The sequence below is a fragment of the Podarcis muralis genome, chromosome 15 (genome assembly GCF_964188315.1).
Source record: "Podarcis muralis chromosome 15, rPodMur119.hap1.1, whole genome shotgun sequence".
Lineage (NCBI taxonomy): Eukaryota > Metazoa > Chordata > Lepidosauria > Squamata > Lacertidae > Podarcis > Podarcis muralis.
In genome coordinates this window covers 4,168,180-4,180,471 of record NC_135669.1, presented here as the reverse complement: position 1 = coordinate 4,180,471, position 12,292 = coordinate 4,168,180, and the positions used below count along the sequence as shown (strand labels likewise).

The following is a 12,292-nucleotide window of genomic DNA, read 5'->3' as shown; positions in this document are numbered from 1 at the left end:
CAGTCTTGGAAGCTTGATCCCATGCACCTTGGATCAAAAGGTAGTCTGTATTTTATACAGTACTTACTTGCAAGCATTGTGGTTCACAGCCTGGAAAGCTTTATTGGTTTTATCCCTACTTACCTGGTGTCTCTCAACAATACCACTCACATTGAGAATTTCCAGGCTGTTGAGGAGGAAAGGAGGCTTCTACTTCTGGGGTGGGGGACATGAAGGATGGAGGGAAGGAAAGGAAGCGTGACGGGTATTAAGAGGGGAATGACAGCACTTGTGATAGAAACGAAGGTCTGTCAAGCCCTCACTTGTCTGACTGGCTCCACACCTGGACAGACCCTTGGCATGCATGCACAAACAGCCAGAGAAAGCACAGGAAAGGCCCTCAGAACTGACATCAATCCTGACAAGAACACTGGCTACCTGCCTTCTGTATCTGGGTAAAATACAGCGAAAGGACAACAGAAATGCTGATTGCTTTGCTATATGGAAGAGAAACAACATATAGTGCAAAGCCCAGGCTTTGATAACAATAGAGCAGCACAGCCACTGTCTCTTCAAAGACACGTCACCAGTATAAAGCTCACAAACCACTGCTTTGGGAACCTCTGCTCCAAGTCTCTCCAAGCAACAATGCCAGTGTACTGTACCTTCATTTCCAGAGCCTCTTAAAAGTTGAAGACTGCCTTATTTACAAGTAAGCAAACATTTTACGCCTTTACATCATCTTTCAAAAAATAAAATAAAAAACCCAAGTTTCTTTATTTATATCTCTACTGAAAAAACAATAGATAAAATAACACATTACAGGGGAAAAAATGCAAATTTTTACTGGCCTTGGCAGCCATAACAAAACCTGTGATTCTAGATTCAGGTAGGTAGCCATGTTGGTCTGACGCTGTTGAAATAAAAAATAAATAAATTGTCCAGTAGCACCTTATAGACCAACTAAGTTTGTTCAGGTATAAGCTTTCGTGTGCATGCACAGTTCCGATTAACCTGCGATTATCACTGATACTGCTCTTTTTCTGAAGGGGAGGGGTCTTTCCTATGGTATCACCTTGTGTTTGGAGTACTTCCATAACTCTGTTGTGGGAGAAAATTTCAGTGCAATTACAGGAGTAGGTATCACCTGCAACTGGTAGTGGGAAAGGGGCTTGACCCTGCTCCAAGGTTTAGTGCGGAAGAGCAGCAAGAGAATCTTTGAGCACATTGGCTCAAATTATTTGTTATTTTTTTTTATAAATTTTTTTATTGCGTTTCTTTCCATAATTTTATAGGTTACAAACAAATAACATAATTGCAAGAAACAAATTTTCCCTTTTTTTAACAACAAAAACAAACAAAAACAACTTGGACTTCCCCACCCCTTCCGATTCTGCGTTATTTACATTAACAATGTCAGCATTTTGTTACCTTATTTCATGCCTTATTGTAACTTTCCAATGTTATGTACCCAAATTCGATATATTGTATCTCATATTCGATGCCTTTAAAATAAACATAACATGTTCGATTCAAATTGTCTCCTTTTCTCTTTTATCACTTATTTTACAATTTACTTAATCATAATTGCAGAAGCATAACTTTTCCTAATCATGCACTATCTTAAGATTCATACAGCTTGTAGTATTTTTGCAAATAGTCTTTAAATTTTTTCCAGTCCTCCTCAATTGTTTCTTTATCCAAATCTCGGATTCTGCCGGTCAGTTCAGCTAATTCCATGTAGTCCATCAACTGCGTCTGCCATTCTTCCAGCGTGGGTAAATCTTGTGTCTTCCAGTTCTTTGCAATGAGAATTCTTGCTGCTGTAGTAGCATACATAAACAACGTTCTGTCTTTCTTTAGCACTTTCTGGTCCACCATGCCCAGCAGGAAGGCCTCTGGTTTCTTAGGGAAGGTATACCTAAATACCTTTTTCAATTCATTATAAATCATTTCCCAGAAAGCCTTCACTTTTGGGCAGGTCCACCAGAGATGATAAAATGTACCTTCTGCCTCCTTACATTTCCAACATTTATTGTCAGACAGGTGATGTATCTTAGCTAACTTGACTGGGGTCATGTACCACCGGTATATCATTTTCATAATGTTTTCCTTCAAGGCACTGCATGCCGTGAATTTCATTCCGGTGTTCCATAACCTCTCCCAGTCTTCAAACATAATATTATGTCCAACATCCTGTGCCCATTTTATCATAGCAGATTTAACCAACTCGTCCTGTGTGTTCCACATAAGCAGCAAGTTATACATTCTAGACAAAATCTTGGTCTTTGGTTCTAGCAATTCTGTCTCTAGTTTCGATTTCTCCTCCTGGAAACCAACTTTTTTATCCATTTTAAAAACCTCTTGCATTTGAGCATAATGTAACCAATCTCGCACCTTGTTTTTTAGTTTATCCTGGCTCTGCAACTTCCAACTGTCTCCAATTTTTTCAATTAATTCCCAATATTTCGGCCAATAAGCCTCCATATTGGGTCTTTTTCCAGCCTTGGCCTCCACCGGTGACACCCACCTCGGTGTTTTACTCTCTAATAAGTCTTTGTATTTCGTCCAGACTGCAAAAATTGCTTTTCTGACAATATGGCTTTTAAACAATTTGTGAACTTTAACCTTGTCATACCATAGGTATGCGTGCCAACCAAAAGCATTATCAAAACCTTCCAGATCTAGGACATCAGTGTTTTCTAGCAAAAACCAATCTTTCAGCCAGCAGAAGGCTGCAGCTTCATAATACAATCTCATGTCCGGCAGGGCAAACCCCCCTCTTTCTTTTGAATCTGTTAATATTTTATACTTTATTCGGGGCTTTTTGCCCTGCCAGACAAACCTAGATATATCCTTCTGCCATTTTCCAAAACATTCCACTCTGTCCACGATCTGTAGGGTTTGAAACAAAAATAACATTTTCGGCAACACATTCATTTTTATTGCTGCAATCCTTCCCAACAAGGAAAGTTTCAATCTTGACCAAATTTCTAAATCCTTTTTAACTTCCGACCAACATTTTTCATAGTTGTCCTTAAATAAATTCAAATTTTTGGAAGACAAATAGATCCCTAGGTATTTCACTTTTTTTACCACATTCAGTTCTGTTTCTCTCTGAAACCCCTCTGTTTCTGTAAGTGTCAAATTCTTGGTCAAAACCTTGGTTTTTTGCTTGTTCAACTTAAATCCCGCCACCCGACCAAACTCAGATATAAGTTCAAGAGCTCTTTTTGTACTGGATTCTGGCTCCTGCAGTGTCAAAACTAGATCATCTGCAAAGGCTTTCAATTTGTATTGTTTCACTCCGACCTCTATCCCTTGTACCAACCGGTCCTTCCTTATCATATTCAATAGCACCTCCAGGACTGAAATGAATAAAAGAGGGGATAGAGGGCACCCTTGTCGTGTCCCTTTTTCAATTTTAAACTCCTCCGTCACCACATTGTTCACTATTAATTTAGCCTTTTGCTCTGAATAAATTGCTCGTAACCCATTTTCAAACCCTCGCCCCACTCCCATCCCTTCCAAGTTTTTCTTCATGAACCTCCAAGATATGTTGTCAAATGCTTTCTCCGCATCAATAAAAATTAACACCGCCCTTGTGTTCATGTTGGTTTGTAAAAGTTCCAAGATATCAATGATGTTTCTGGTATTCTCATATAAATGTCTACCAGGGAGAAAGCCTGCTTGGTCTTTGTGAATTACTTCATTTAAGACTTTTTTAAGTCTGCTTGCCAAAATGTCTGCAAATATTTTGTAATCCACATTCAGGAGTGAGATGGGGCGATAGTTCTTGAGCTGAGTCTTTTCAGATTCTGTCTTAGGTATCAATGTGATGAAGGCTTCTTTCCACGTTTCTGGTGCCCTCTTCCCATCCAAAATCTGGTTGCATACCTCCAACAAAGGTTGTATCAAATAATCCTTCAAAGTCTTGTAGTATTTGGAGGTAAGCCCGTCCGGGCCTGGAGATTTGCCTAGTTGCATGTTCTGAATGGCACCTTCAATTTCCTGAGTAGTTATTATAGAGTTCAAGATTGATCTTTTATCTTGAGTTATTCTTGATAATCCATTTATCTTTAAAAATTGGTCTATCTCAGATTCTTTCTGAGGCCCCTGTGTGTAGAGTTCTTTGAAATATCTGTGGAAGCACTTCCTAATTTCTTCTGGTTTCTGTACCATCCTTCCTTCAATCTCTAGATTTGTTATCGTATTTAGCTTTTGTCTTTTTTTCAGCTGCCAGGCTAGCAGCTTTCCGCATTTGTTTGCTGATTCAAAAGATCTTTGCTTCATCTGTTTTATTTTCCATTCAATCTCCTGGTTAGTCAATTTTGAATATTCTGCTTGATGGAATTTAATTTCTCTCAGCAGTTCCTTTGACTTTGGTTTGGTTCTCAATTTTTCCTCTCCCTGGCGTATTTTCTCCAATATTTTATCTTTCTTTCCATTCCAGAGCTTCTTCTTAATTGTATTCTGTTGTATCAGAAACCCTCTCATAACAGCTTTGCTTGCGTCCCAGATTGTTCTTTTTTCTACTGTAGTGTTCAGATTTATCTCAAAGTAATCCTTTAGTGTTTTTTGGGCCTTCTTCACGATCTCTTGATCTCTTAATAGTGTGTCATTCATTCTCCATCTGAAGGAACCGGGTTGAGTTAGTCTGAGTTCTATTTTCAGAGCGTTGTGGTCGGAGCATGTTTTTGGGCAGATTTCCACCTTTTTGGTCTTGGGTGCCAGCCCCCTGGAGGTCCAAATTTGGTCGATCCTTGACCAGGACAGGTGGGCCTCAGAGAAGAAAGTGCCTTCTTTACCTAGGGGGTTCTTTGTCCTCCAAATATCAATCAAATCCAGATTGTCAGTCATTTCAAAAAAAGTTTTAGGCAGTCTGCCGTCTGATGTTAAATTTTGGTTGTAAGACTTATCCATATGTGTAGACACCACTCCATTCATGTCTCCCATCATTATGATGTTAGCATAGTCCAGATAGTCCAACAAAGTCTCATGCAGCTTCTTGAAAAATTCCGATTTCCCGTCATTTGGAGCATAAATTCCTAATAACAATATTTTTTCTCCTTGAGTCTGAATTTCAATTGCCAAAATTCTTCCATGTTCATCTTTAAATAGAAATTTAGGTGACAGGCTCTCCTTAGCGTAGATCACCACTCCTCTTTTCTTCACCTTATCTGAAGAGATAAACTCTTGGCCTAGTCTTTTGTTAACCAAAACTTTCCTGTGGAGCCTGGTTACATGGGTTTCTTGTAAACAAATAATGTCCAATTGCTCTTTCTTCAATATATGAAATAGCCTCCTTCTTTTCTCCGGGGAATTTCCACCATTTATATTCCAACTTAGTAGCTGCAGAGACATCCTGAACTATTCTGTTACACCTAGAGCGGTGTGTCTTCTTTTTCCTCTGGTTCCGAGGGTATAGGCGTCCCTCCGCCTGCTGGCAGAATGGGTCCTGGTTTAGGTAGAGGCCAATGGGCTGCTGCTTCTTTTTGGAGATCTTCTCCGTGGTCGTGCTGGAACTTTTGTAGGTCCTCTGGCGTTCTTATTTTAACCTTCTTCTGTTTGTAAGTAAATGATAGTCCTTGTGGAAATTCCCACCTATAAGGAATTGTGTTGAGTCTCAACAGCTTGGCCAATTCTGAATAGGTGGTTCTCAAATCCAATAACTGTTTAGGGATGTCTCGGTAAATTTCCACCCTTTTCTCTTGTATCTCAATTGAGTTATTAAAATGTAGGCCTAATATTTTGTCTCTCTCTTCTCTTGATCTCAAAGCTATTAAGCAGTCTCTTGATCTATCTTTTCTTACCAATCTTCCCAATCGAAAAGCCGATACTATTTTAAAGTCACTATCTTCTTTTAGGCCCCAAAACTTTGAAAACTCTGTTGTCAAAAATCCAATCAAATCTCCTTGTTCGATTTCTGGCACCGCCCTCAGCCTGAGGTTGGTCTGGCGATTTTTCAATTCCACCAAGGAAAGGTAGGTTTGTTGGTCCCCTACCTGTTTGTGCAGAGGCTTGACTTCTGCTTTCACTTCCTCAACCTCTTTTTTAGCTGCTGTTGCAATTTGAACAGCTTCCCCTGCCAATTTACGATTCTCTTCTGTTGCTCCTTGCAATTTTTCAATTGCTTGGGTATGTTGGGAAACCTGATCTGTCAGTTTTTGGATCGAGGATGTAGCTTGGTCAATTTTTATTGATTGATTATCAATTTTTTGGTTTAATGCTGATAATTGTTCCAAAACTTGTTTCAGTACTGCCTCTGATCCTCCTGATGCCATATCTTCCTCCTCAGATTTTTCAGGCTTTTCACTTTCTACTTTTTGTATTGCAAGCACAGCTGGAACTGATAGTCTGCGTCCCTGAGTTAAAGTTGTTTGCAAAAGCTGTGCCTGCTTTTTCGCTTTTTCTTTTTCCTTAGCTTCCTTAGCTTTGGCTGCTCTTGTCTTTCCTGTGCCACTCATCAGTCAATGTTCAAGGTCAAATGTTGTAGTCCCATGGGAAAGACAAGCCCAAATTTAAAAACAATCTGGAGAGAGAAGGTAAACAGAAAAAACTTTTCCCAGGCCTTTGTTATCCCAATATCCTCTAGGGGGAGTGCCACCAAAATTTAGTAAGAAGAAGGTAACTTTTCCGCCATTAAAGTCCCTTTTGTTCCATTTTTGAAGACAGTTTTAAAAACAAGTTAGTTCCAAAACACTAAGAAGAGAGTCCTGCAGAGCACTTTAAAACACTTAACAAAGTTCCAGCAAGGTGCCTGCAATTGTATCCATTCAAACTAAGTAAGCTCAAAAGTTGCACTTCAGTTACAAAAGTATCTGGAAGTTTGTTACAGTTCCGCAGTTAAGCAACTTCACCCGGCCACCCAAAGATTTGGGGTTAGAGTCTTCCCTCACCCCTTGGGAGACCGCTCCAAGTCAGTTTTTAAACGATATTTTTGACTGTATCTTTAGCTGTATTTTTCCTTTAAAGATAGAGTTCAAATGTGCACGAAAGTCCCACTTTAAAGCCTTAAGGCTTCCCTGTTCGCAGCGCTTTCCGCTCTTTGAACAGTCTGCTTTGATCTTGAAAGCAGTGCCGGAAGACGGACTTCCTCTTTCTCGTCTCCCGGTTTCAGCCGAATTTCTTCAAATTATTTCAACAAATCTTAAATCCTTACTCACGGGTTTGCAGTTTCAAGCTGGTATTTTTGGAAGAAAGGTCAGCGCTCATCCGTGACAGCCGCGCGGCTTCGCCTCCGCAGAAAGAGCGATGAACTCACAGCACCGCTCCCCCTCCTTCACTCCGGAGCCCCTTACGGGGTCCCTTCTGCGAATTTGGGGTCGCTCCAGGTGCCCGCCGAGTCCCACGGCCACGAACTCACTCTGTCCGTGGTTTATCTTGATGGGTTGCCGCTGCGCCGTAGCGAAACAACCCTTTTCTGCGGTGCCCCTCTTCAGAGCTCGAAGAGGTCCGCCATCACGGTTTCGCGCCGCCTCCGGAAGTCGGCTCAAATTATTTGTTAGATAATGAGCTAAATCATGCTCATCATGGCAGAGAAGGACGCCCACCATGAGATAACAAGTTTGTTTATAGACTCCTGGCACATGTGTGCATGCATGCATACATGAACAGTTTCAAAGAATTTTTGTGACAAATGCCTGTCACCTGAACCTTTTCAGACCCAGTACCCATCCTTCAACCTAGACATGCATTTATGGATCAATTTTTTTACCTTACCTTATAACTGAATGGTAGCAGTGCTGCTGTTGCAACCAACCTTAGAGCAGATCATGGCAAAAACTGGGTCCTGACCCAACAGAAGACGACCGATGTCCTAACAATTCATGCCTACCATTTACATATTTATTGTAGCGTAAATGATTCAGAATGCTACATGCACAAGGAACATTGCATAAAAATATTTCTGACCTCCTCAATCCTTACCTTTATTTTGTTTCGTAAATGACTTTGGTGTGATTCCAAAATCAGCTGCTGTAAGAGCAGAAAAGTCTACAGGAGGTGAAGCATAGCTGCTTGATATTCCATAAGTTGAATCAAAACCATTCTTGTTTGGTGTCAAATAGTCTGTATCCCCCAAGGTGGTGGGGTGATCCTCTACCAGATGGCTTCCTGCATTGCTGTACATGGTAGACATGTCGACTGTTAGAGCATCTGATGAACAACTGTCTGCCTTCTTTGTACTGTCAATGCAGTTTTCAAGCCCCAAATGTAGGTTGGTTTGCACATTAGAACATTCAGAAAGCACCTTCCTATTACTCCGAGTTTCCATTGGAAATGTCTTAACGGCCTTTGATTTATAAGTGATGCAAATCATTCCTTTGCTGGGAACACAGATTCTGTCTCCAAACCACAACCTCTGCACCAAGATACCATTGCAAAGCCGGAGCTCTCCTGTTTTTGAGACAAAAGCAAGATATTAGCCAATTCCATGCTGGAATGAGGACTCAAAATAGTGTCTGATGTGAGAGAGGGCTCAGAGACTGGGGTGGCGGATGAGATTCAGACCTTGATGAGGAACCCCCTACAACAACAGATGTCTCTAGCACAGGGGTGTCAAACTCAAATTCATCGGGGGCCGCATCAGCAGTTTGGTCACCCTCAAAGGGCCGGTTCTATCTGTAGGACTATGTAAAGGACATGTAAAGTGGAGGTTTCCTGTGCAAAACGGGCGGCGCAGCTAGAGGGCAGACGTTCTCTGGCCTGTAGGCTGCCGTGCATGCGCTGAAGAGGTGGCTTTCTTGTGTCAAAAAAAAAAAAAAAAAAAGCGAGAATAAAAGGTGAAGGCTGGCGGCCGGTGGCGGCTACACGGGCCACATGACGAGGTCTGGCGGGCTGGATTCGGCTCGCGGGCCTTGTGTTTGACACCTGTGCTCTAGCAGAACAGCCTCATTCAGTGCCCCAACCCAGTCAAACAAGTGCCTGTTTGCTTGCCCAATCCCAGGACTCTTAACTGCTTGTCAAGCACCTGCCCCACTCTTCAAAAGGAAGGCCCAGCTGTGAGTGTGCCATGTGTTGGATGCTTAGCCATGTATCTTACCTAGTATTTACCTGCTAAATCTTGTAATGTAGTTTGCCTTATATAGCAATCTGATGTGAGCATTAAAGACTTTGGTAGAACAAGAACTGGAGTTCTTTGTCTGGTGTGTAGGGGTTCAGGATACAGATACATGCATGCCTCTTCAAAAGCCAGTCCAGAATTTAAGGCTTACCCCCAACCAAATGTGAAAAGAATAGTGGCCTTTATAAATTAAAGCTGTGAATATATGCACACTTCTCTGGGAGTAAGCCCCATTGAATGCATAGAGCTCAGAACTAAAACACACATTCAAGGCACACAATCACAATTCCACATGCATATTACTTACACAGAAATAAATCCCACTGACAACCATAAGGTTTACTTCAGAGTGAAGATGCAACCTGCTGGCTTACTTTTCTGGGTGCAAACCCCATTTGAATACTGTGGTACTTACTTCAGAGCAATTACATGCTAACCCTTCATCCCCAAGAAGTGTGGAAAGAAAACCAGCTTCTAATGCATCTGTTAAAAGCTGCAGTCCTGGGAGTAAGCCCCACTGAGTTTTCTGAATGCTTTAGTTCATAATAAACCTATGCAGGGCTTATAATACATAACTGCAACCCTTGAATTTTGTTTCCTTGCCAGTAAATTCTACTGAAGATAATGGAAAAATATAGTCAGAAAAATATAGTTATAGATGGGGGGGACCCACTAAACCCTAGAAATAAATGGTAGGATTTTGATGATTTGGGATATGAAGGGAGAAATGCAAACTGAAGAGGAATTCCTGGGCTAGCCTAGCCAAAACCTGGCCAAGCTAGGGCCATTAAGAAACAAAACACGGCCACTGAAAATGCAAGAGAACTGTCCCCTGTCCCCCCAAAGTAAGAACAGAGACAGGGGTTGGGAAGGTTGCCAGGGTAACTGTGTGTTTGAGGTGACAGGAAAAGGGAGCTTGGTAGCAAGGGGTTCTGGGAAGGAGAAAGAAGGGCTGGGATCCATATCTATGCAGAGATGCTGCACTGCTGTGGGGTACCAGCCCCTCTTGAAATGCAAACCAAAGATGTAAATAGGTGAATAAACCATATTTCTTAAAGCTACAACAGTCTCTGCCTCAAACTAGGACCAGAGACTCTGGGTGAATGCCTAGAACCCCATGGGCTCTTGCCATCATGCGGCGGAGGCACATAACTTTTGTAACAGTATATTGTTGAATGCCACCCTAATCTCCAAGTAGTGCAAGATTCCAGGCGCTTACCCAGGATTTGATTTCCTCAGAATGAGGGACAGTGAAGACTGTGGTGTCTTTAGGATATATGGTTTATTTACGCACACAGGCGGCAACAATTTTGCATCTGAGTTCTGTTCCTAGCACCCACGTGCACCAACAGTGTGCATATAAGTGGAGCACAGAACAGTGTCCCCTGCCCCGTTCTGCCGCCTTCTAGGTCCAAACGGACCCACCCATCAGCCATCATGCCTCAGTTGGATGTGCCTAAATGTTTGATGCCTGTACTGTATATACAACCTGAGCCTCCACTGTATATATAACCTGAGCATTAACACCCTGAGAGGGTCTTGCTTCTCTCATAGCCGCAGCCTTGGATTCCAGCAGAAATCAGGCATGGTGTTGTGTCCCAGCCTTGCTTCTAGCTTCTACCACCTACACACCTCAATTCTGGCCTTTACTCTTTCTAGCCACCAGCGAGTTGAGGTAGGGTTTATTACCTTAATAAACCACACATGAGAGGGCCATTACCTCCCCAGGAAACTAGAACTGAATCCGTCCTGGATCCAGGAATCAGAAGGGGACTCGGACACACTGCCTGTCTCCCCACAGTCATAACCAGTGCTTTTCTTCTAGAAAATACGGCGCCGGTACTGCATACCACTGAGTACCCCCAGAAAGGGAAAACTGATCATAACTAGAACTACATATACATATCATAGAATCATAGAATCATAGAGTTGGAATAGACCACAAGGGCCATCGAGTCCAACCCCCTGCCAAGCAGGAAACACCATCAGAGCACTCCTGACATATGGCTGTCAAGCCTCTGCTTAAAGACCTCCAAAGAAGGAGACTCCACCACACTCCTTGGCAGCATATTCCACTGTCGAACAGCTCTTACTGTCAGGAAGTTCTTCCTAATGTTGAGGTGGAATCTTCTTTCTTGTAGTTTGGATCCATTGCTCCGTGTTCGCTTCTCTATATACATACCATGGATCCGCCAAGAAGCAATACTTCAGGACTATTTTGTTTCTTACCAGATCCCAGAGATCCACCAACCACAGCTTCGAATTAAAGAATCGGGAGCCAGGGAATTTTGTTTGTTGGGAGTCTCCCAGGTCTCCTGCACAGAAATCAACTCCTGGTTGCCCCCTTCGCTTGGAGCTATAGAATAGGGGGCAGAAAGTGGGGAGTAGAGAGACTCGTTTAGCTGCTGCCACTGAAACAATTTGGGAATGACACATCGACTGCAATCACCCAGTAGATCCCGATCACCCCAGTAGATCTCGAGCTCCCCCCCCACCCCGCCAAAATTCAAAACTACTCAAGGAGCTCCATTTGAGGCACCATAGCAGAGACGCGTTGCTCCAGATTAATTAATTGGGAGAGTTAATAAGGGGCCCCTGCATTTCCCGGTCCCTTTACCTCCACTTCCCCTCAACTGCTGACCCAGTTCCAGGCAGGCCGAGCTGCCTCAGTGGCGCCTCAGCGGCTCCCCAACGACCGACCTGCTCTTGCCTCGCGCGCCCCATTCAAACCGACGACCAGGGCGAACCACGTATCCCTCCGCCGTCACCACACACTCTCCGGCTCCTTTTCTCTCCCGTCTCGGGTTGCAGCCGCGCTCCAGCCTCAGGCGAGAGGACCTAAAGAGCTGTCTGAGGGTCTTCTCAGCCCACGCAGGACAGAAACCGGCCGCATCTCTGGAACTATTTTCCGCCCCCCCCTCTCCTGCCGCACGGCGGAAGCTTTAAACGCTTAGTAAAGTTAATGGTGGAAAACTAGACACGGCCGTGTTTGCACACCACGTGGTACTAGCTTTGCCAATCAGGAGCCACGTTCGCATCTCCTGTATATGAAAAGCTAAAAATCTGAGGCCTCCTGCTCAGGGCGTGGTGCCCCGCCCCTCTCGTCCTCTCCCGCCTTTGATAGGTTCCTACTTGAGACTCCGCCCCGCTCGTTCTGAGGAGAGCAGCCGGGTGCCTTTGCCCAGACGAGAAGATCCGCCCATCGCGTCGGCTTTGGTTCCCATTGGATGAAAGGAGGGGAAGACAGGG

The 12,292-nt window shown here is 43.3% G+C and overlaps 1 protein-coding gene across 7 annotated transcripts in view; it reads right to left on the bottom strand.

Moving 5' to 3' along the window:
* CDCA2 (cell division cycle associated 2) overlaps positions 1–12,041 on the bottom strand; it is a 28,095-nt gene extending 16,054 nt beyond the window's left edge. Inside the window, exons 1-3 of one of the 7 annotated variants that reach the window (XM_028708243.2) lie at positions 11,661–12,041; positions 11,273–11,399; positions 7,909–8,376 (exon numbers count right to left, since the gene is read on the bottom strand). In XM_028708243.2, the coding sequence (XP_028564076.2) occupies positions 7,909–8,299 (391 nt within the window). In that variant the 5' untranslated portion in view covers positions 8,300–8,376; positions 11,273–11,399; positions 11,661–12,041. Of the gene's footprint in view, positions 1–7,908; positions 8,377–11,225; positions 11,400–11,660 lie in introns of all 7 variants that reach the window. The other 6 variants (XM_028708245.2, XM_077919687.1, XM_077919689.1 and 3 more) reach the window with 6 other exon arrangements.
* Between the last annotated feature and the right edge of the window lie 251 nt (positions 12,042–12,292).